Source organism: Anomaloglossus baeobatrachus, chromosome 2, assembly GCF_048569485.1.
Source record: "Anomaloglossus baeobatrachus isolate aAnoBae1 chromosome 2, aAnoBae1.hap1, whole genome shotgun sequence".
In the NCBI taxonomy this organism is placed as follows: domain Eukaryota; kingdom Metazoa; phylum Chordata; class Amphibia; order Anura; family Aromobatidae; genus Anomaloglossus; species Anomaloglossus baeobatrachus.
The window spans coordinates 445,518,666-445,544,186 of NC_134354.1; the positions used below are offsets into that span (position 1 = coordinate 445,518,666).

Below are 25,521 nucleotides of genomic sequence, written 5' to 3' on the forward strand. Positions count from 1 at the left end.
TTAGGCAGGGCAGCCAAAAATTGGGAGGCTCCACGTTGTCCCTGGATAGAGACGTGCATGAGGGCCTGTAAACCTGAAGTGCCCATTGGAAGGAAGTGGGTCTATTGTAGTATAGCCCTTAGGCAGGGCAGCCAAAAATTGGGAGGCTCCACGTTGTCCCTGGGTAGAGACGTGCATGAGGGCCTCAAAACATTAAGTGTCCATTGTCAGGAAGTGGGTGTATTATAGTATAGCCCTTAGGCAGGGCAGCCAAAAATTGGGAGGCTCCACGTTGTCCCTGGGTAGAGACGTGCATGAGGGCCTCAAAACATTAAGTGTCCATTGTCAGGAAGTGGGTGTATTATAGTATAGCCCTTAGGCAGGGCAGCCAAAAATTGGGAGGCTCCACGTTGTCCCTGGGTAGAGACGTGCATGAGGGCCTCAAAACATTGTTCCCATTGCAAAGAAGCGGGTCTCCTGTCGTTGTAATGTCCATTCTGCAAAGAATGGGCGAAAAAATTTACCACTGGGGGTATACCTGAAACAAAGGCCTAAGTATTGCAATTTGTAACGGTCATCATCATGGTGGCGCATGAGGAGAAGGAGGAGCAGTCCAGCGATTATCCAAAGTCCAGAAGTGTGTACCCATGGGTGAGTGGAGGTACATGGCAAACTTTAAATTCCGCTCTCATTTGCTGGTGGTGTGGTGAAGTCTGGCCCAATCCAACCCTTGTTCATCTTGATCAGAGTCAGCCTGTCAGCATTTTCAGTTGACAGGCGGGTGCGTTTATCTGTAATGATTCCACCTGCGGCACTAAAAACACGCTCTGACAAAACGCTAGCAGCAGGGCAGGCCAGGACTTCCAAGGCGTAGAGAGCCAATTCATGCCACGTGTCCAGCTTGGATACCCAATAATTGTAAGGCACAGAGGAATGTCGGAGTACAGTTGTTCGATCTGCAAGGTACTCCTTCAGCATCTGGGCAAACTTAGGATTTCTTGTGGCACTACCCCGCACCTCAGGGGCTGTGGTACGTGAGGGGCTGAGAAAACTGTCCCACATCTTAAAGACTGTTCCCCTACCTCTGGCGGATTGGACTTGTGCCTCTCTCGGCTGTACGCCTCGGTTGTCCACTGATTCATGACCTATGCCGCTAGCGTTTTGTGAGGGGAATGCTTTGCCTACTTCCGTGACTATGGCCTTCCGGAACTGCTGCATTTTGGTTGACCTCTCCTCCACGGGAATAAGAGACAAAAAGTTCTCCTTGTAGCGTGGGTCTAACAGTGTTACCAACCAGTAATGATTGTCGGCCAAGATGTTCTTAACGCGAGGGTCATGAGACAGGCAGCTTACCATAAAGTCAGCCATGTGCGCCAGACTCTTAACAGCCAGGACTTCAGTAGCCTGACCAACAAGATGACTGAACATGCTGTCCTCCTCCTCCTCCTCCTCATCTACCCTGTCCTCTGGCCAGCCACGCTGAACCGAGGATATGACTGGTGTGCATGTCATATCCTCAATTTGGCCGGAGAGTTGCTCCATGTCTTCATCCTCCTCCTCGTCATAGTCCTCCACTGCACGTTGTGATGAGACGAGGCTGGGCTGTGTGTTATCATCACCCACACCCACTACTGTTTCTTGCTGCAACTCATCGCGCTCCGCCTGCAATGCATCATGTTTGTTTTTCAGCAGAGACCGTTTTAGAAGGCAGAGTAGCGGTATGGTGACGCTAATAATGGCGTCATCACCACTCACCATCTTGGTGGAGTCCTCAAAGTTTTGGAGGATGGTATATAGGTCTGACATCCATCTCCACTCCTCAGGTGTTATGTGTGGAGTTTGACCCATTTCCCGACGGCTTAGGTGATGCAGGTACTCAACAACTGCCCTCTTCTGCTCACATATCCTGACCAACATGTGCAGAGTTGAATTCCAACGCGTGGGGACATCACACACCAGTCTGTGAGCCGGAAGATGCAAACTGCGCTGAAAGCCGGCAAGGCCGGCTGAAGCAGTAGGTGACTTTCGAAAATGTGCAGACAGGCGGCGAACTTTTACCAGCAGATCAGACAGCTCTGGGTATGACTTTAGAAACCGCTGAACCACGAGGTTGAGCACATGGGCCACGCATGGAACATGTGTCAGCTGGCCTCGCCTCAAAGCCGCCACCAGGTTCCGGCCATTGTCACACACGACCTTTCCTGGCTTTAGGTTCAGAGGTGTGAGCCAGTGATCTGCCTGCTGTTTCAGAGCTGTCCACAGCTCTTCTGCATTGTGGGGTTTGTCACCTATGCAGATTAGATTCAGCACAGCCTGTTGCCGCTTCGCCGAGGCAGTGCTGCAGTGCTTCCAGCTTGTGACTGGTGTGGAGGGTACAGTGGATGAGGATGCGCAGGAGGAGGAGGAGGCTGAAGAGCATGACATTCCGGAGCTGTAGAGTGTGGGTGAAACACTGACTGAGGTAGGGCCTGCAAACCTTGGTGTGGGAAGGACGTGTTCCGTCCCTCGCTCAGACTGGGTCCCAGCTTCCACAATATTAACCCAGTGTGCCGTCAACGAGATGTAGCGGCCTTGCCCACAAGCACTTGTCCACGTGTCTGTGGTTAGGTGGACCTTGGGTGAAACAGCGTTGTTCAGGGCACGTGTGATGTTTTGTGACACGTGGTTATGCAACGCGGGGACGGCACACCGGGAGAAATAGTGGCGGCTGGGGACCGAGTAACGTGGGACAGCTGCCGCCATCAGGTCACGGAATGCTTCTGTCTCCACCAGCCTAAAAGGCAACATTTCCAGCGCAAGCAGTCGCGAAATGTTAGCATTTAGAACTGTGGCATGTGGGGTGTTGGCAGTGTATTTGCGCCTGCGTTCAAAGGTTTGCTGAATGGATAACTGAACGCTGCGCTGGGACAAGGACGTGCTTGATGATGGTGTTCTTTCTGTGTAGGCAACTGCAGGTGCAGGAGTGGAGGAGGCTTGTTCGCAGGCAGCATGGACAGGGGATTGGCTCGCATGCACAACCAGCGAAGACGTAGCAGTGACATCAGCAAGCACTGCTCCTCGACTCTGTTGTACTTCCCACAAAGTCGGGTGCTTGGCTGACATGTGCCTGATCATGCTGGTGGTGGTCAGGCTGCTAGTTTTGGTACCCCTGCTGATGCTGGCACGGCAGGTGTTGCAAATGGCCTTTTTTGAATCATCTGGATCCAACTTAAAAAACTGCCAGACTCGGGAAGACCTAACATTTGTACAGGCACCTTGTGTCGTCGTGTTGTTCCGGGGAACGGTTGCCTGACTTCTGCCTGGGGCCACCACCCTGCTTCTTACTGCCTGTTGTGATGCTACGCCTCCCTCCCCCTGTGCACTTCTGTCCTCGCTCTGCATATCCTCCTGCCAGGTTGGGTCAGTTACTGGATCATCCACCACGTCGTCTTCCTCTTCCGCACCCTGCTCCTCCTCCTGACTTCCTGACAATTGTGTCTCATCATCATCCACCACTTGTTGAGACACGTTGCCAACTTCGTGAGAACGTGGCTGCTCAAATATTTGGCCATCTGTACAGACGATCTCCTCATGACCCACTTCAATATGAGCTGGCGAGAGGCCAGAATGTGTGAATGGAAACGTGAACAGCTCTTCCGAGTGTCCAAGTGTGGGATCATTAATGTCCGAGGAGGACGTGTACTCAGCCTGGTGGTAGGAAGGAGGATCAGGTTCAGAAATGTGCGGTGCAGTATCACGGCTACTGACACTTGACCGTGTGGAAGACAGAGTGTTTGTGGTGGTGCCAATCTGACTGGAAGCATTATCTGCTATCCAACTAACAACCTGTTGACACTGGTCTTGGTTCAAGAGCGGTGTACTGCTGCGGTCCCCAAGAATTTGGGACAGGACGTGCGAGCGACTAGATGTGGCCCTTTGTTGTGGCGAAATTAGAGCTTGCCCACGACCTCGGCCTCTGCCTGCACCACCATCACGTCCACTTCCTTGTTCCTTGACAATGCCCTTGCGCATTTTGCAATGCTGTGCACTGCTGACGTGTATATTCACTACTTGTGCGTTATATCAAAGTTTGTGGAAATTGCACACAAGTGCACCTGTACGCTGCCACCAACAGGCACACACGTGCGGTTTTAAAAACCAAGCACGGACGCAATAAGAACCTAACAGGTTTTTTTGGGGAGCGACAATTACAGACAAGTCAGACACTATCTGGACTGTTTTACACTGTGTACACCAGCCCCAGATATGATGAAGGCTGGTATACGGTCACCACTACCCTGCCTGCCTGCCTGCCTGTATACTGGTACAATAGTCCTGACAAGGACTCTTCTGGTCACTAGCCTGTATTCAGACCTGGCTATACCCTGCCTGTATATAGCAACAATAGTCCTGAGAAGGACTCTGCTACTGTACTCCGACCTGGCTATACCCTGCCTGCCTGTATACAACTAGAATAGTCCTGAGAAGGACTTTTGGTCACACTGTTTGCAGCCCTGCAACTGAAAAAGCTATAAAGGGCCGCAAAGCTTTCCCTGAATCAGCGACACTCTCCCTGCACTGACTGTCTGGATAGCTGTGAGCAGAGCACAGCGCGCCGGCCGGTATAAAGGCTCGGTCACGCTGTGCAGGCCGGCCAATCACTGCAATTCCACAGCTAACAGGGCTGTGGCATAGCAGTGGTCTGCCAGCCAATCCCTGCATGAGGGCTGGGTCTCAAAAGAGCGCCAACATGCAGAAATGAAGACCACGAGTACAGCACGAGTATCGCGAGATTACTCGGTCCCCGCCGAGCAGCCCGAGTACAGCGATACTCGTGCGAGTACCGAGTAGTTACAAGCATGCTCGCTCATCACTAGTGAAGACTGATGATAGAGGGAAAATACAGCTCAGCACACAGTATTATTCTTTTGTAACATAGTAAATAGTTTCACATCACCATATTCATAATAACCAGCAGAATAAAGATAAAGTCTTGAAGGCCAAAATAGGCATGGTCCTTAAGTGGTTAAGAAAATTCTGGTGTACATAGTATTAGACTTGTGCACACAATTTAATAATAAAATAATGTACTGTATATTGGTTTAATAAATATATAGAGAAAGAAAATACTGTACATACATTGATTCAGTGCAATTACCACCCACACATTAGTTCTGGTGAAAGTGTTAAAAATGCAGTTTGGTTGATCCAGCACAAATGTTTTATCCGTTATGTTGAAAGTTATGTTTTGCGTAATCTTTGGAATGTATTCTGATACACCTGCAAAATAAAAATATGATCAATAATTTGTACCATTGATACTTTGTAATGTAATGGTTTATGGAATTTGGAAAATTATGATCTGTACAAATCTGGTGTATTTTCATAGCTACAGTCCCTGACAGAAGTTCTGTTGCTTATCCATGTTATGTAAATAAAGGCTTATAACCCGACTTTAAATTCATCCATTGGTTTCATAAATTACTCTTTTTAAAGCTGAAACCCTCCCAAACTTGGTTTAGGTTATGAAAATAAAGTTGTTGAAAAGCTGAAATATTGATCATTTAATGAACACAGAAAGGTCAGATTTTGCAAAGACAAATGTTTTATCACCCACGGAAAGTAATGTGAAATTCAAACAAATAATGAACTTTTAATACAAAGATATGTTCCATAACATTGGTGAATGAAGTTGTGGTGCTATTAGAGCCATATTTAATATTTTGTGTGACTTCCATGAGCTTGAAGGACTGCATCCATGCAGTTCAACAATGATTCATACAATTTATTGATGAAGTCATCAGGAATAGCAAAGAAGGCAGTCTTACATGCCTCCCAGAGTTCATCTAGATTCTTTGGTTTTGTCTTCCAAGCTTCCTCTTTCATCCTACCCCAAACATGCTCAATGATGTTCATGTCTGGTGACTGGGCTGGCCAGTCCTTGAGCACCTTGATCTTCTTTGCCAGGAGGAACTTTGTTGTAGAGTTGGATGTATGAGATGGAGCATCATCCTGGTGCAGAATTTGACTGATTTTATGATTGGGAATGTAAGAGGTAGCTAATACTTCTCAATATTTTAGACTATTGATATTGCCTTCCACCTTGCAAATATTTTGCAAACCCTATACTGATTGTAACCCCAGACCATGATCTTTCCACCACCAAATTTAACTCTTTTCTGGATCCATATAGGCTCCAGTAGGTCTACTGCAGTATTTGCAGCAGCTGTAGTGTAATTCAACTGAAGATTCATCTGAGAAATCCACCTTCTGACACTTTTCCAGCGTCCATCTGTTTAGCAGGCTGTAGGACTTGGCAAATGCCACACGGTTTTTTAATTGCCTTTTGTTTAGTGCTGGCTTCTGGACACTGATTCGACCATGGAGGCCATTTCAAGACAGAATACTACAAACTGTTCTAGTTGACACAGGGACTTGAGGTGACCAGGCCTTTTGGAACTCTGCTGCAGTGGAAGAGGGGCTGGCTTTGGATTTTCTAACCAACAAACATTCCTCCTGAGTAGTTATTTTGCGGGGTCTGCCAGACCTGGGCTTGTCAAAAACATCTCCAGTCTCTTCAAATCTTCTTTTAATTCTTTGTAAGTGACGCTGAGACACATTAAAGCTGCCAGCCACCTTTGCAGTTGATCTGGTCATCCGCCTCTTGATAATCAAGGCTTTGGTCGCAAGGTGAATTTTTGGTATGTTGTCAGGGGTCAAGTTGCATTTCAACTGAAGGTCTGGGGTGCTGGGTTTCTTTTAAGACACACCTACTAATTAACCGATCATTTAGTGAGCACAGGTAAGGACATAAACTAGGATTGGGTTTATTATATGACAAGGCGACAAAACTTTTGTCTTGCCAAAATCTGACCTTTCTGTGTTCATTAAAGGATCAATATTTCAGCTTTGCAGCAACTTTATTTTCATAACCTAAACCAAATGTGGGAGGGTTTCAGCTTTCAAAAGAATAATTTATAAAACCAATGGATGAATTTAAAGTCAAGTTATAAATAGAGATGAGCCACCCCCCTAGAGTTTGAGTTCGGTTCGGTTCGTCGAACGGTGCCCCGTTCGACGAGCCATTCAACGAGCCGTTCGACAAACCTCTCGAACCCCATTGAAAACAATGGGGGGCAATCACAAACACCTAAAAACACCTGGAAAACACCCTCAAAGTTGTCCAAAAGGGGCCAAATAACTCCCAAGACAACACAAACACATGGGAAAGTGACAAGGACAAATACCCATGCGAAAACAAAACAGCTGGCCGAGGAAAAAGAGGAGGAGACACAGATATAGGCATGGCATGCCCTTCTAAATTTATGTAAAACACAGCAAGGGGACTCCAAGCAGAGCCTCCCTTTTTTCCAAAAATTGGGCCCCACACACCACTTCAGTGGTATCACTTGTGCCCCATTTGCAAACTTGACAGGTAGATTTGCATCAAGCACATTCCAAAATACGCCAGCCTTAACTGTCCCCAGGATGACACCTAGATAGGTAGCAAAGTCTTTGCTGAACCATGACTTGTTCATCTTGTCTCATTTTTAAAAACACAGCAAGGGTTACTCCAAGTGGAGTCTCCCTTTTTTCCAAAAATTGGGCCCCACAGACACCACTTCAGTGGCAGCACTTGTGCCCTAGTTGCAAACAGGATGTTTTGATTTGCATAAAGCACATTCCAAAATATGCCAGCCTTAGCTGTCTCCCGGATGACACCGGGGATGGTCTAGCAAAGTCTTTGCTGATCCCAGATCTGTTCATCTTTGCTCATTTTTAAAAACACAGCAAGGGTTACTCCAAGCGGAGTCTTCCTTTTTTCCAAAAATTGGGCCCCACAGACACCACTTCAGTGGCAGCACTTGTGCCCCAGTTGCAAACAGGATGTTTTGATTTGCATCAAGCACATTCCAAAATACGCCAGTCTAAACTGTCCCCAGGATGACACCGGGATAGGTAGCAAAGTCTTTGCTGAACCATGACTTGTTCATCTTGGATCATTTTTAAAAACACAGCAAGGGTTACTCCAAGCGGAGTCTCCCTTTTTTCCAAAAATTGGGCCCCACAGACACCACTTCAGTGGCAGCACTTGTGCCCTAGTTGCAAACAGGATGTTTTGATTTGCATCAAGCACATTCCAAAATACGCCAACCTTAGCTGTCGCCCGAATGACACCGGGGAAGGTCTAGCAAAGTCTTTGCTGAACCATGACTTGTTCATCTTGGATCATTTTTAAAAACACAGCAAGGGTTACTCCAAGCGGAGTCTCCCTTTTTTCCAAAAATTGGGCCCCACAGACACCACTTCAGTGGCAGCACTTGTGCCCTAGTTGCAAACAGGATGTTTTGATTTCCATCAAGCACATTCCAAAATATGCCAGCCTTAGCTGTCGCCCGGATGACACCGGGGAAGGTCTAGCAAAGTCTTTGCTGATCCCAGATCTGTTCATCTTGGCTCATTTTTAAAAACACAGCAAGGGTTACTCCAAGCGGAGTCTCCCTTTTTTCCAAAAATTGGGCCCCACAGACACCACTTCAGTGGCAGCACTTGTGCCCTAGTTGCAAACAGGATGTTTTGATTTGCATCAAGCACATTCCAAAATACGCCAGCCTTAGCTGTCGCCCGGATGACACCGGGGAAGGTCTAGCAAAGTCTTTGCTGAACCATGACTTGTTCATCTTGGATCATTTTTAAAAACACAGCAAGGGTTACTCCAAGCGGAGTCTCCCTTTTTTCCAAAAATTGGGCCCCACAGACACCACTTCAGTGGCAGCACTTGTGCCCTAGTTGCAAACAGGATGTTTTGATTTGCATTAAGCACATTCCAAAATACGCCAGCCTTAGCTGTCGCCCGAATGACACCGGGGAAGGTCTAGCAAAGTCTTTGCTGAACCATGACTTGTTCATCTTGGATCATTTTTAAAAACACAGCAAGGGTTACTCCAAGCGGAGTCTCCCTTTTTTCCAAAAATTGGGCCCCACAGACACCACTTCAGTGGCAGCACTTGTGCCCTAGTTGCAAACAGGATGTTTTGATTTCCATCAAGCACATTCCAAAATATGCCAGCCTTAGCTGTCGCCCGGATGACACCGGGGAAGGTCTAGCAAAGTCTTTGCTGATCCCAGATCTGTTCATCTTGGCTCATTTTTAAAAACACAGCAAGGGTTACTCCAAGCGGAGTCTTCCTTTTTTCCAAAAATTGGGCCCCACAGACACCACTTCAGTGGCAGCACTTGTGCCCCAGTTGCAAACAGGATGTTTTGATTTGCATAAAGCACATTCCAAAATACGCCAGCCTTAGCTGTCGCCCGGATGACACCGGGGAAGGTCTAGCAAAGTCTTTGCTGAACCATGACTTGTTCATCTTGGATCATTTTTAAAAACACAGCAAGGGTTACTCCAAGCGGAGTCTCCCTTTTTTCCAAAAATTGGGCCCCACAGACACCACTTCAGTGGCAGCACTTGTGCCCTAGTTGCAAACAGGATGTTTTGATTTGCATCAAGCACATTCCAAAAAACGCCAGCCTTAGCTGTCGCCCGGATGACACCGGGGAAGGTCTAGCAAAGTCTTTGCTGAACCATGACTTGTTCATCTTGGATCATTTTTAAAAACACAGCAAGGGTTACTCCAAGCGGAGTCTCCCTTTTTTCCAAAAATTGGGCCCCACAGACACCACTTCAGTGGCAGCACTTGTGCCCTAGTTGCAAACAGGATGTTTTGATTTGCATCAAGCACATTCCAAAAATACGCCAGCCTTAGCTGTCGCCCGGATGACACCGGGATAGGTAGCAAAGTCTTTGCTGAACCATGACTTGTTCATCTTGGATCATTTTTAAAAACACAGCAAGGGGTACTCCAAGCGGAGTCTCCCTTTTTTCCAAAAATTGGGCCCCACAGACACCACTTCAGTGGCAGAACTTGTGCCCTAGTTGCAAACAGGATGTTTTGATTTGCATCAAGCACATTCCAAAATACGCCAGCCTTAGCTGTCGCCCGGATGACACCGGGGAAGGTCTAGCAAAGTCTTTGCTGAACCATGACTTGTTCATCTTGGATCATTTTTAAAAACACAGCAAGGGTTACTCCAAGCGGAGTCTCCCTTTTTTCCAAAAATTGGGCCCCACAGACACCACTTCAGTGGCAGCACTTGTGCCCTAGTTGCAAACAGGATGTTTTGATTTGCATCAAGCACATTCCAAAAATACGCCAGCCTTAGCTGTCGCCCGGATGACACCGGGGAAGGTCTAGCAAAGTCTTTGCTGATCCCAGATCTGTTCATCTTGGCTCATTTTTAAAAACACAGCAAGGATTACTCCAAGCGGAATCTCCCTTTTTTCCAAAAAAGTTCAGCACTTGTGGCAGTGGCAGCACTTGTGCCCCAGTTGCAAACTTGACAGGTACATTTGCATCAAGCACATTCCAAATCCATAACCATTTACTCTCCCCAGGATGACACAGGGGTAGTAAAGTCCTTGCGGATCCATGACTTGTTTATCTTGATGAACGTTAGTCTGTCCACATTGTCACTGGACAGACGCATGTGCTTATCTGTCAGCACACACCCAGCAGCACTGAAGACACATTCAGAGACAATGCTGGCAGCTGGACACGACAAGATCTCCAAGGCGTAAGTGGCGAGCTCAGGCCATTTTTCAGGATTTGAAGTCCAAAATGAGCAAGGCTCCAGTTGAAAAGTCATGGCATCGATGTTCATTTGGAGATTCTCTATCATCCTCTGCAGCCGTTGACTATGTGTCAGACTTCTTGTCTCTGTTCGCCTTGCAAAGGATGGTCTAAAATATTATGAAAAGATTCAATAAAATTGATGTTACCAGCACCAGATATGGTGCTGCTGGTACGGTTAGACGAGACCGTCCCATGTTTGTCAAGTTACAACTGGGAGATTCACTCCGTGCACCACTGGGGTTTGGTGGAAAAGCCGAGCTAAGATTGATTAACAGCTTCTGCTGATACTCCTGCATACGTGCGTCCCTTTCTATGGCATGAATTAATTCACCGTCAAATGGAAAAAACTGGAGAAAAAACAGGTTTTTTGCCGCGCTTAGAGACCACAGACATTGATGTCAAAACAGATGATTCTTTTTATTTCATTCCTATGCGTTTCGGAGACCCCAACTGTCTCCTTCTTCAGGGAAAAGAGTGTTCTTTTCCCTGAAGAAGGAGACAGTTGGGGTCTCCGAAACGCGTAGGAATGAAATAAAAAGAATCATCTGTTTTGACATCAATGTCTGTGGTCTCTAAGCGCGGCAAAAAACCTGTTTTCTCTCCAGTTTTTTCCATTTGACGTTCCATTTGTGCAACAAGGCTGCTGCTGGACCGCTTAGGCGCTCACGCTTTGCTGTTAAAGGAGTTGTGACTGGCACAACCCGATCAGGTGAGTGCACCACTTCTATATGTTTGCCCAATATATCAGGTAAGACCCTATTGCGCCTTTTCTCTCCTATCATGAATTAATTCCCAAAATATGGACTTGTACCAAGGATCTAATAGTGTGGCAACCCAGCAGTCATCATCACTTCTAATTTTGACACTACGAGGGTCATGTTGTAGGTAGTGCAGCAAGAAGGCGCTCATGTGTCTTGCGCATCCATGCGGACCAAGTCCTTGCTGTGTTTGTGGCATAGAGGTGCTAACCGTTCTTTCTTCCTCTGACATCTCCCCCCAACCTCTTTCAACTGAAATGTGACCAAGGTCTCCCTCATCTGCTGAGACTTCCATGTCCATGGACAGTTCGTCCTCCATTTCTTCATGTTCTCCTGCACCCTCCTCAACATTTTGCCTGCTACCATGCGCCCTTGTTTATCCCTCTCCCCCATCGTCCCATGCCCGCCGCCTTGGTGATTATGAAAATCTGGACCTTGGTGATGTTGTTATCCCTTGCGCATATGAATCCTCATGTACTTCCTCCCCTTCCTGTTGAACCACCCCCTGACTCCGAATAGTGTTTAGCGTGTGCTCCAGCATGAAAATGACTGGAATTGTCATGCTGATAATGGCATTGTCAGCGATTAACATATTCGTCGCCATGTCGAAACTGTGCAGGAGGGTGCATAGGTCCTTGATCTGAGACCACTCCATCAGGGTGATCTTCCCCACCTCTGCATCTTGTTGGCCCAGGCCATATGTCATGATGTATTGCAGCAGTGCTCGGCGGTGCTGCCACAGTCGCTGTAACATGTGGAGAGTCGAATTCCAGCGTGTCGGCACATTGCATTTCAGGCGATGAATTGGCAGGCTGAAAGACTTCTGGAGCGATGCAAGTCGCTCAGCTGCGGCGGTTGAACGGCGGAAGTGAGCAGACAGTTTTCGTGCCCTGTGCAGAAGGCCATCTAGGCCAGGATAGTGTGTTAAAAATTGCTGGACAACAAGGTTCAACACGTGAGCCATACAAGGTACGTGTGTCACCTTGCCCAGGCGAAGGGCCGCACTAAGGTTTTCAGCATTGTCGCACACGGCCTTACCTGGCTGCAGGTTGAGTGGAGACAACCATTTATGAAACTCGGACTGCAGAGCTGTCCACAACTCAGCCGCTGTGTGACTCTTATTTCCAAGGCTTTTCAAGCTAAATACCGCCTGATGCCGTTGCGCTCTGCTGCCAGCATAGTAAGGAGGTGTGCGTGATTCCTTGTGTGCAGTTACAACGCTGATGCCTGACCAGGCACGCTTGGGCCGGAGGTGGAGGACCCAGACGAGGTTGAGGAGGCAGAAGCGTTGGAGGAACTTATACATACAGAGGATTGATGCACAAGTTGTAGGGATGGCAAGACTTGTTCAGCAGACCCTTCACCATCTATCACTATAGTTACCCAGTGCTCAGTCAGCGACATGTAACACCCCTGTCCATGCTTACTGGTCCAAGTATCGGTGGTGAAATGCACCCGTTCACACACAGAGTTTCTCAAGGAAGCGGTGATGTTGTGTGCGACATGCTGGTGTAGCGCAGGCACACCTTTCTTAGAGATGTAGTGGCGACTGGGCATCTGGTACTGGGACACAGCGACGGACATAAGGTCTCTAAAATCCTGGGTGTCCACCAGACGGAAAGGCAGCATTTCGGTAGCCAAGAGCTTACAGAGGGATAAAGTCAACCTCTTAGCTTTGTCATGGGTCAGAGGAAATGGCCTTTTATTTGGCCACATCTGAGGGACAGAGATCTGGCTGCTGTGTGTAGACGGTGGTGAGTAGGGTGTCCCTGGATAAATGCAGGTTTGTGAGGAAAGTGCAGGCGTAGACATGATGTTGCCTTCATCCAACGTTGGTGCTATCGATGTCTGAGAGAGCTGTACACCCGCACTTGTTTCCCCTTCCAAACCAACTGACGACCTACCAAGCAAACTGACTGTTGCGGTTACAGTGGTGGAAGGTGTGCGTGGAAAACCAGGTGTGACAGCTGTCCCCACAGTCATAGAAGATGAAGAGCGTGCGGATGCACTGTAAGGGGCAGGCGGTGGTTGGGCCGCTATGCTAGGCCGCATTGAAGCACAGTGAGCTTCCCACTGGGAATTATGCTTGGTATTCATGTGACGATTCATGGAAGAAGTTGTCAAACTGGTGAGCTTTTTGCCTCTACTTATAGATTCCCGACAAATTTTACAGATCACATGATTTGGGAGATCCTTTGCAAGGTCAAAAAAGGACCAGGCTATGCAAGGCTTAGAGGACATGCGACCTGCAGATCCACCCCGACTTGTGCTCAGAAGCAGAGTGGTGGCTGAGGATGCAGTTGTAGATGTGCTACCAGTACTCCTCCTCTGTCCAGGAAGGCGCAAGGTAACTTCGTCATCAGTCGCATCCTCCCCCACTGCCTCTGTTGACCTCCTCAAGTGCCTGACTGTGGCTTGACAGTAAGTGGGATCTAGAACTTCATCATCAAGCGTTGTGTTTGCACTTCCCTCGCCCTCAGACCTAGCCTCTTCCTGCCTTGACCGAATATTTAAGTTGTCATCCCAATCTGGTATCTGCGTCTCATCATCATCAGTATGTTCCTCATTGTCTACACCAACAGATGTTACAGTATGTGAATGAGGGTCTACATTATGCTCATAAACTTGGTCATCAGGGCCTGAATCTGAGTCAAAAAGCTTCTGGGCATCACTGCAGACCATTTCCTGGTCTGTACTCACTATGGCTTGGGAGCAGACCTCTGATTCACGGGCTATAGTGTGACTGAACAGCTCTGCAGACTCAGCCATCTCTGTTACACCATACTGTGCAGGGCGAGTGGAGACTTGATAGCTGGGAGAAAGCATGTGTGATTGGGATGACAACTCAGTGGACTGTTTTTTTTTATGTGGTAGTTGGGGTGGAGGAGAGGGCACTTGTTGGAGCACTTGAGATCCATTCAAGCATGTTCTATTTTTGTGCATCATCTACCTTTCTTACAGTTGTTCGGGTCTGTAAAAAAGGGAGCACATCAGATTGTCCACGGAAAGTAGTAGACATCTTACTTTTTCTGGAAGATGGCTTATCTTCAGCAGATGTTAATGTAGCTTTGCCACCTTCACCACGGACACAAACTTTTTTTCCTTTTCCAACATGCCTGTTCCCCTTTCCACCAGCATCTGTCCTTTTGCCACTCATTTTGTTAGCGACAAGATTAGCCACTTAAAATGTGGTAGCAAAAATTGAGAGGTGGTGTAGATTGCAGAGGTGGTCTAGCTTTATTGACAGCTGAAGAACCAACACTGACTATCCCTGACAATGCAACTATGGCCCTAAAACTGGCAGCACTGTTTGCTATAAGAATAGTGTAGCAAAATGTGCATGATGGTTGAATGCAGAGGTTCTGGGACATACTTGGCACAAGTGGGACACAAAATTAGTATAGCAGACACTTTGTGGATGCCACTAATTTTCAGCACTGTTTGCTATAAAAATAGCGTAGCAAAATGCGCATGAGGCTTGAATGCAGAGATGCTGATAATTGCTTGGCACCAGAGGGACAACAATGGAGTATAGCAGCCACTTTTTGGATGCCACTAATGTTCAGCACTGTTTGCTATAAAAATAGCGTAGCAAAATGTGCATGAGGGTTGAATGCAGAGGTGCTGAGACTTGCTTGGCACCAGTGGGACACAAACTTAGTATAGCAGACACTTTGTTGATGCCACTAATTTTCAGCACTGTTTGTTATAAAAATAACGTAGCAAAATGTGCATGAGGGTTGAATGCAGAGTTGCTGACACTTGCTAGGCATAAGTGGGACACAAAATTAGTATAGCAGACACTTTTTGGATGCCACTTATGTTCAGCACTGTTTGCTATAAGATTAGCGTAGCAAAATGTGCATGAGGGTTGAAAGCAGAGGTGCTGTGACTTGCTTGGCACCAGTGGGACACAAAATTAGTATAGCAGACACTTTGTGGATGCCACTAATTTTCAGCACTGTTTGTTATAAAAATAGCATAGCAAAATGTGCATGAGGGTTGAATGCAGAGGTATCCAGACAAAGAGCCTCATGGTCATAATTTAGAGTCTCATTGTGGGCAGCACCAGACAGGGTATAGAGTTAGCCCTCCAGTGTGACCCTGAGACAGCACACTCCAGAAGCAATTCAGAAAACAAGAGCACTAGGAGTATTAGTACAAAAGTAGAAATTTATTATAAATATCAATAAATATCAACAAATTATATAGAGAACGTATAACAAGCAAAATAGAGGAAATAAATGCCCGGGTCCCAAAAACCACGCTGAAAATATCTTTTGTGGAATCAAGGTATAGGGACTGAAACAGGCGCTCTCCTCAGCGTGTCCTGCGCATGCGCATTTATGCGCTGTCCGGGATTACGCTGTGCGAAACGGCCGTCGGAGGTCCCCTCTGGTTTGGCCTGGCTCCCCCTAACCACCACTGTACCTAGGTAAGCACACCTCCACCCTACCGTGTGGATTTGCAAAGGCTGTTCTACGGATTCTAATCTGTATACATAGGTCCTCTACTATTGCTTTAGCGACTCCATGAATATTGTGCATGTAACTCTGTATTCAGCAACATTGCATGTATTAGTATGGGGGCTTATTTTGAATCAGGCTTGATTTGCAGGATCTGCTATCCTTGCTTACTATTGGAATCTATGTGATTCAGCACTTTATTTATTCAGATTACCTGCAAGCTGGCCTGTTTCAGTCCCTATACCTTGATTCCACAAAAGATATTTTCAGCGTGGTTTTTGGGACCCGGGCATTTATTTCCTCTATTTTGCTTGTTATACGTCCTCTATATAATTTGTTGATATTTATTGATATTTATAATAAATTTCTACTTTTGCACTAATACTCCTAGTGCTCTTGTTTTCTGAATTGAATGCAGAGGTGCTGGAAATTGCTTGGCACCAGTGGGACAATAATGGAGTATAGCAGCCACTTTTTGGATGCCACTAGATTTCAGCACTGTTTGCTATAAAAATAGCATAGCAAAATGTGCATGAGGGTTGAATGCAGAGGTGCTGGAAATTGCTTGGCACCAGTGGGACAGCAATGGAGTATAGCAGCCACTTTGTGGATGCCACTAATTTTCAGCACTGTTTGCTATAAAAATAGCGTAGCAAAATGTGCATGAGGGTTGAATGCAGAGGTGCTGGGACTTGCTTGGCACCAGTGGGACAACAATGGAGTATAGCAGCCAATTTTTGGATGCCACTAAGTTTCAGCACTGTTTGCTATAAAAATAGCGTAGCAAAATGTGTATGAGGGTTGAATGCAGAGGTGCTGGGACTTGTTTGGCACTAGTGGGACAACAATGGAGTATAGCAGCCAATTTTTGGATGCCACTAAGTTTCAGCACTGTTTGCTATAAAAATAGCGTAGCAAAATGTGCATGAGGGTTGAATGCAGAGGTGCTGGAAAATGCTTGGCACTAGTGGGACAACAATGGAGTATAGCAGCCACCTTTTGGATGCCACTAAGTTTCAGCACTATTTGCTATAAAAATAGCGTGGCAAAAGTGGGCAGGTGGGTACAGTGGCCGAGTTCTCTGGGTCAGTGGACATGAAAGAAAGCCTCACTTTCTATCCCTCCTAATGGTGAAATGCAGCAAGGAATTCCCTGAGCTTAGGTACACAGACGCTGTTATCTGAAGCTGTATACAGCGTTTCCACGGACCTAACTGTCACCTATGGCTCTGAGCCCGAGGAAATGAGCCCTGAAAAGACCTGAAATAAACTTCTGTCCCTAATCTGTAGAGCGCTGTGTGTATAGCGTACACAGCCGGAGCGGCGACAGGAGCTGCGTGAGCGGTGACTGTCACCTACACACAGAAAGCAGATAATGGCGCTGTGAGGGAAAATGGCCGTATTTATAATGCAAGAACATGTGACATGGACAGCCTATGACACATGCCCTTGCTTGTCTGGCAAAAACGACCACTTAGCTGCTTAGCTGTGTGTGTGTCTGGGATTGGCTGACATGCTGGCCCGCTCCACTGCAGGCGCGCTTAGGGGAAAAAAAAAAAGGCTATCACCATTATCCCAGCAGCACTGATCTAAACGCGCCGCCCCCGCACACTATACGTTGAAATTAGATAATAGTGTGAATCACAGAGTTACTCACACTATTACAGTGAAAAGCCAGCTAGTAACTAGCTAGGCTTTTTGCTGATCGAACCGTTCTCGAACGTAACTCGAGCTATCGAGCTTTTAGCAAAAAGCTCACGTTCGAGTTCGATCTCGAGCACCCCCAAAATCACTCGAACATGAAATTGGCGAACCTCGAACCTCGAACATCGCTGAACTCTAGTTATAAGCTTTTATTTACATAACATGGATAAGTGACAGAACTTTTGTCAGGGACTTTATATACACATTAACACAGATTTTTTTTATTGTTCACTTGCTTTGTAATGATACAATTAAGAAATTGAAATGGATACCTACAGATCTCAGATCATGCAGTCTGTGTGACTCAACAGGGACATAGAGAAGAAAAATCTGAAACTTGAATCAGGCGGCAAATTGCAGACGGAAACTTACTGTAGTTTTATTAACTAAAGGTAACCACTTAGACTTTTTTTTAATTTCAAAGCTGTTCTTAACCTTAGGTTAAGATCTGTTTATTTATGCTAGTGTATACAGGGACTGTTAGGCAAGGATTACTAATATGGACCCAGAACTGCCCATGGTTCTTGGTGCGTATTGCACCTGACAGGTTCCCTTTAAATTCTCACTATGAGATTTGATGCTGCAGATTTTTGTTGTGCAAAAACGCAATGTCGTACAGTTCCAGTAAAGTGGATGGGATTTATAGAAATCTCCTGCCCATGGTGCTTGTTTTACTTAGAGTACACTGACCTACGGTACATGTTGGAAATCCACAACATGTCAATTTCTCTTGATGGTACGCTGAATTTTATGTGCTGATTTTTCCATAGATTTGTTATAAATGCTGGTTATTACAGATAAAAATCATATGTAATCTACACATAACTGTATCAATTAAGTTTTGTGAAATCGAAATACCAGGAAGTATCAAAAACAAATCAGCCTAATATGAAACATGATAAGCTATAAAGACACAAAAACTGCAGGGTCAAAAGTACAATAGAAACCCATACAAAACCACTCAAAGAGGAAATGTACAAACTTCAAGTAATTTAGCTAGTAGGTGCAGAAATGCAACATCAAAATCTCATTAAATACTCACTGGAGGAAAATTGTCTTATGCTACCAGTGGTATGTGTATTTTTAGGAAATATGTCGTTTCATACAAGAAAATTACAGCGGTCACAATCAATACTGAAAAGACTGCAACTTGTTGAATGCATTTTCTTTCGGTTATTATTCAAACAATAAAAGGAGTGCCTTGTACCCTAGCTTCTCTAATGGCTTGTAGTTTGACACCTCATGAGTTGGGGATAGTGATGCCACCTTAATAACCACCAATCTTAAAGGTTGTTAAGCTATTGCATATCAACCACTGGGACCACTGGCGACAGCAAATGGAGATCTGCAGAGCCCTGTTGAAATAGAGTATGTGTGTAAGAAATAATCCAAGCACTTTACTTGACTATCATGCATACAGGTCTCTACAGAGTCTATTATCAGCCTCACCAAAGATCAGTAAGTTATCAACCAGTCCATGAAAAAATGAAAACTTTAAAAAACAGTGCCAAGTAATTCCTGCAAAAGCATTTATAGAGAGGGATGCTACAAGGAGGACCTAGATGAAAATCATTACTATTATTCATGTAGCATATACTTCTATTATTGTTGTTATTATTATTATATTATATAAATTTGTTGGTACCAGTTCTTGGTTACAGCTCAACTAGGATGGGTAATTTTCTTTTTTTTCATCACACAGATAGCACAATCTTAAGACCAACTCAGCTTCTTTAATATGCCCCACCAGTCCTATAAGAGTTTTAAATATTGTACTTTTTTCAGTCACTTATTGATTATGTTTAATAAGTTGAAGTAAACTTGTTTTCCATATTCTATTTATCCATTAGGTTGAAATCACATATACAGTTTTTTATTAAACCAAACACATGGGATCAGTTGTGAAGTTTGCATGGTTTGCCACACACAGACAGAACCAGAAATACAAAGTGCCATGTAATACAAATAGCCGGTACACTGTCACTGAGCCATTCTTTAAGCATATACATACAGTACACTACGTGTCAGCACAATGGCATTAATGAATACATCAACTCCACAATGGCTGTAGATGTTGAAAACTTAAGGTATTGGTTAACTTTTTTGATCAAGGAGCACAAAAGCCATCAACTACGTCAAGGTGCAGCTAAATATGAATGACCACTATCGTTAATGTCCTACTTTTCCATGTGCCAAACCAGGCCCTATCTGAATTGGGGAAATGCAGATAAACCAGGTGTAGCTCAGAATTAAAACCTTGTGTAGGAAAGATATGTGAATAAAGGATAAGGATTCTGAGCCCTGGAGGGTCCAACACCCCCCAATATGTATTACAAAAAGAAAAAAATAGCAATCCTGTTTATTGGTGTGCATTATAAACATCCCAAAAAATGTGACATCATCTCCAATGGCAGATAAAAGATATATACATACCATGGCTACACATTTAAGGGCCCTTTTGTCGCGGGCAGAAGAGGGGACGCTGCGCTCTCCCACTGCTTGGGTCCGGCTGCCGCTGCTCTGCGGCTGCTGCTGCTCGGTGGCTCGAGCGATGGGCCGGATCCCGGGGACTCGAGCAGCGCTCCTCGCCCGTGAGTGAAAAGGGGTGGTTTGGTTTTGGGGATATTGTCCGTGACGCCACCCACAGTTGTGGTGATTGCGTGGACACCACCGCTGCTCTGGACGGGGATCCCGGGAGCAGTGACAGGGAGCAGCTTTGTTGTTATTTCTCCCCTCCGTGGGTAGGGGGTTGGTTGTCCCGGGGCCCGGTGATGGGGTAGAAGTGGATGGCAGGTGGGTTGCGGGGCCTGGTGAGGTGCAGGGTCGCAGGGGCAGCGCTGTGCCGCATGGCATGGAGGTACTCACTCAGCCCAATGATGATGACACAGTTCACGGTAAAACAAGCGGCTGGATGGATGGGTCCCTCGGACGGCTGCGGTGTTGTTGTTCCCTGCAGGTTAGTGATGACTGTCTCTCCCTGCACCTATGTTCTATGTTGATTCCGATGGGTTCCCACCGGTAACCCGCTCCCCGACCTGGATGTGGGCTGGAGGAGCCCCTTTTGCCCGCAGGCGCTGGCCCTGGGAAACGGTTGCCCTTGGCGGTGGCGGTGTCTCCCCTTCACTGTTGGACGGTTGCCTTCTGTCGGGACTTGACTGTTTGGAAACCCGGAGGTCCCCTTCACTAACGGATTCGGCAACTTCACGGCGACTCCTAGCCTTGCCGGGGTCCGAAAAGCCCCTTCCACTGGTGCTGGCTTCTCTTTGTGTACCGGTCTGGTACCGCCGGGCCACCGCCCGTCCACGGACCTTACGGCAAACTCCGATAGGCCACTCCTGCAGACGGTCACCACCGTCTGCCAACCTTGCTGCTCCGTCCGGGCCACACACCCGGACTCACTTCAGTCTGCTCTCTTGCCACTTCACTACTGCTCACTTTCCCTCCTTCCACTTTCACTGTCAAAACTGAACTGCTCCTTTTCCCTCCTCCAGGACTGTGAAGTCCTTGGTGGGAGGAGACCAACCGCCTGACTCCACCCCCTGGTGTGGACATCAGCCCCTGGAGGAAGGCAACAAGGGTTTTGTGTCTGACCTCGATGTGCCTGGAGGGAGTGTGGGGTGTGTAGGTGTTGTGCTCTGTGGCCCCTGGCTTGTCCAGGGCGACACACTTTCACACTGCATTCTTATCCACATTCAGTGGTCCCATCTTGGCCTCATCCAAATCCCTCACAAAACAGGATTCGGACGTAGGCACTGACAGGGCCACTCACTATAATGGTGAGAGACCATGTGCTCTGTCTTGCACCGTTTTCAAGCACATGCACCTACTGGAGATGGCACTCAGAAGTGGTAGACTGCTGTAGGCATATACCTCTGAAAAAGGTGTATGACAGAGCACATGGTGACTCTGCACCATTATTGTCAATGGCCCCCCAGTGCATACATTCAAATCCTGTTTTGTGGGAGGTTCGAACATAAGCCCTTACAGGACCACTAAACATGGAGAAGAAAATGTGACACCCTGGACTATCCAGGTCGTCCCAGGTAGTCACACACACAACATCACACCCCTTCCAGTTAGGTAACACCAGTCAAACACAAAAACCTTGTCACCACCCTCCAGGTTTGATGTCCACACCAGGGTGGTGGAGCCAGGCGGTTGGCTCCACCCACCAAGGAGTTCACAGGCCTGGAGGCGGGAAAACAGAAAAGAGAGTAGTCTAGTCTGGCTCTAAAGAGTCAAGTTCAAGGGAGTTGAGGGAGGTTGTGTCCAGAAGCAGACCTGTGCTCAGGCCTGCCAAAGACTACTCCGGTGGCTGGGTTGGAGCCCAATCACCATTGGCAAGGAGGCAGATGGTAGTGGCCGCCTGCAGGAGACCGGGAATACGACCGGTGGAACCGTAAGGGACCGGGGCAGGGTAGTGGCCCGCCGGAACCGAACCGGGGAGCCAACTGGATACCGGAGCACCAGGCAGGGTACTCAGACCCCAAACTAGGCTATAAGCCACAACCATAGTCAAATCAACTGATTGCGGTCTGGACCTCAGGGGTTCATTCCCACCTAAGTCCCGATTGAAGGTAACAGCCCAACCATTCCGGATAAGTGCCACCGCCAAAGGCAAGAGATCCAAAGGGCCAGCGTCTGCGGGCAAACAGGCTCCTACGACACTTATACACCAGGGAGCGGACTACCGGTGCCCAGGCACAGGAGTCAAGATTCACACACAGGTGCAGGAGAAAGGCGGACACTACCAACCTAACAGGAAAAGCTGCAGCCGGCTGCGGGCCCAGGTCATCACTCCGTTTGGTTTACCAGCGACTCCAGTGTCTTGTATCAGAGTGAGTACACCAGTGCTATCAGGCACCACTCCGCGCTGCACCGCAGCACCGCGCCCTGCACCCCGGACCCCGCAACCGGGCCCCGGGACCAACATCCCCTACCCACGGAGGGGTCGACACCTAGCTGCGCCACTACACCACTCCCGGGAGTCCCTGTACCTTCACCGCAGCGGTGGTGTCCACAATCACCACAACCCGTGGGTGGCGTCATGAACTATCATTCCAAAACCAAATACCCGCATCCCCGCACGTAGCGCCAACCCCCCTTGCAGAGCGACGTGACCCCCGGGTCCGTGAGAGGCTTGAGCCACCTCCCGCAGTACACGAGCATGGATCCGAGCGGCTCGGTGGCTGCAGCCGAGGCCGTGGGGCGGTACAAAAGCAGTTTGCAAGGGACGTAAGATATAAAGTAATGCAAGTCACAAGACAAATATCTATACAAATAATTGAAAGTCACATAAAACGTGTATAGTGGGCCAAAACCCAAACCCCAATCCCAAGGTGAGGTTCAAAAGGTATTACCCAAAAGGATGGGTTATATCACATGGAGATTTTTACAAACTTCAACGACTGTTGGAATTTGTTCAGACTACTGATTCTAATTCTCTGCTTGATAACTTCTCTGGTGTCTGCAATCAATGCAGGCAGACGTGGACGTTGACCTGCAGAGTGGTAGGTAGGCTAGTAAGAGTTAATCTGTGCTTGTATATTTGTTAGTCTTCTTTAATCACATGTTGTGGGGGAGCCAATTACATCTGCTCCACTCCTATATATGCTGGCTATGCCAGCTGTAGTTTATCTTAGCTGGTCTGGTGAGGTGTTGCGATCCAGACTATCTGGTGATTGTGGTAATTGTTGCTGAGTGCGGTTGTGGAGTTAACCTTTGTTGTCTATTGTTGCTACCTTACTGCTTTTGCTTTTCTCCTGAATCTCTCACTTTCTATTCCTGTGTGTGTAGGAGAAGGAATCAAATATCTATCACTCACTGTCTGCTTTCCATCTGTAATGTGGGATCCATCACCCTCTATCTGTCCTCCATGTGTAGTGTGGGATCTATCACTGTCTACCTGTTCTTCATCTTTGGTATGGGGTTTATCACTGTATGTCTGTCCTACATCTGTAGTGTGGGATCTGTCACCCTCTGTCTGCCCTCCGTGTGTATGTGTAGTTTTGGGTCTATCACTCTCTGTCCTCTATGTGTAGTGTGGAATCTTTCACACCCTGTCTGCCCTTCATTTGTATTGTGGAATCTACCATCCTCTATCTGCCCTCCATGTGTAGTGTGGAAATCTATCGCTGTCTGCATGCTCTTCATGTTTGGTATGGAGTTTATTACTCTCTGTCTGTCCTCTATCTGTAGTATAAAATCTATCACCCTCTGTCTGCTATCCATGTGTAGGGCAGGATCTGTCACTCTCTGCCTGCCCTTCATTTGCAATGTGGGATCTATCACCTTCTGTCTGCCCTCCATGTGTAGTGTAGGATCTGTCACTCTCTGCCTGCCCTCCATGTGTAGTGTGGAATCTATCGATGTCTGCCTGTTTTTCATGTTTTGTATGGGGTTTATCACTCTCGGTTCTCCATCTGTAGTGTGGTATCTATCACCCTCTGTCTGCCCTCCATGTGTAGTGTTGGGTCTATCACCCTCTGTCTGTCCACTATGTGTAGTGGGGGATCTATTACTCTTTGTCTGCCCTCCATGTGTAGTGCAGGATCTGTCACTGTCTGCCTGCCCTCCATGTGTAGTGTGGAAGCTATCGCTGTCTGCCTGCCTCTTGTGTAGTAAGGGGTTTATTGCTTTCTACCTGACCTCCATCTGTTGTGTGGGATCTATCACCCTCTGTCTGCCCTCCATGTGTAGTGTGAAATCTATTGATGTCTGCCTGCTCTTCATGTTTGGTATGAGGTTTATCACTCTCTGTCCTCCTTCTGTAGTGTGGCATCTATCAGTATCTATCACCCTCTGTCTGCCCTCCATGTGTAGTGTTGGGTCTATCACCCTCTGTCTGTCCTCTATGTGTAGTGTGGGATCTATCTCTTTCAGTCTGCCCTCCATGTGTAGTGCAGGATCTGTCACTGTCTGCCTGCCCTCCATATGTAGTGTGGGAACTATTGCTGTCTGCCTACCCTTCTTATGTAGTATAGGGTTTATTGTTCTATACCTGACCTCCAACTGTAGTGTGGGATCTATCACCCTCTGTCTGCCCTCCATGTGTAGTGCAGGTTCTCTCACTGTCTGCCTGCTTTTCATTTGTAGTATGGAGTTTATCGCTCTCTACCTGCCCTCTATCTGTAGTGTGGGACTTATCACCCTCTGTATACCCTCCATATGTAGTTTGGAATCTATCACTCTCCTCTTGCCTTCCATCTGTAGGACAGGACCTGTCACTCTATCCCTGCCTTTTATGTGTAGTGTAGGGTCTATTGCTGTCTACCTGCCTTCCATGTGTAATATGGGATCTATCACTCTCTGCCTACCCTACATCTATAAGGTGAGGTCTATCTGTCACGCTAGGTATGGGTAAGTACCAAGTTAACAGCGAAAGGGAAGGGAAACAATTTGTCTAGGGAAAGGGAAGATGGTGACCCTTGACCAAACCAACTACTGGTCCCTGAGGTACCTCAACACCCTAGATAACTTCCGCACCTATGCAGCAAGCCTCTATCTGCTCTCCATGTGTAGTATGGGAAACTATCGCTGCCTGCCTGCTAATCATGTTTGTTATCGGTTATATTACTCTCTGTCTGCCCTTTATCTGTAGTGTGGGAGCTATCACCCTCTGTCTACCCTTTATGTGTAGTGCAGGATCTGTCAATCTCTGCCTGTCAACCATGTGTATTGTGGGCATTATCGCTGTCTGCCTGTCATTCATGTGCAGTATGGGGTTTAATGCTCTCTACCTGACCTCCATCTGTAGTGTGAGATCTGTCACCCTATGTCTGCTCTTCATGTGCATTGTGGGGTCTATCACTCTGCTTCTGCTTTACTTTCATGTGTAGTGTGAGGTTTACCACTCTTTGTCGCGGTTTATTGCTCTCTACCTGACCTCAACCTGTAGTGTGGGATCTGTCAACCTCTGTCAGCCCTCCATGTGCCATGTGGTCTC

At 47.1% G+C, this 25,521-nt stretch overlaps 1 protein-coding gene across 1 annotated transcript in view; it reads right to left on the reverse strand.

Annotated features, from left to right (window-relative positions):
* LOC142290248 (uroplakin-3b-like) overlaps nt 1–25,521 on the reverse strand; it is a 122,455-nt gene that overhangs the window by 96,209 nt on the left and 725 nt on the right. The window contains exon 2 of the mRNA XM_075334197.1: nt 5,098–5,238. Within this exon, the coding sequence (XP_075190312.1) occupies nt 5,098–5,238 (141 nt within the window). The remainder of the gene's footprint in view (nt 1–5,097; nt 5,239–25,521) is intronic.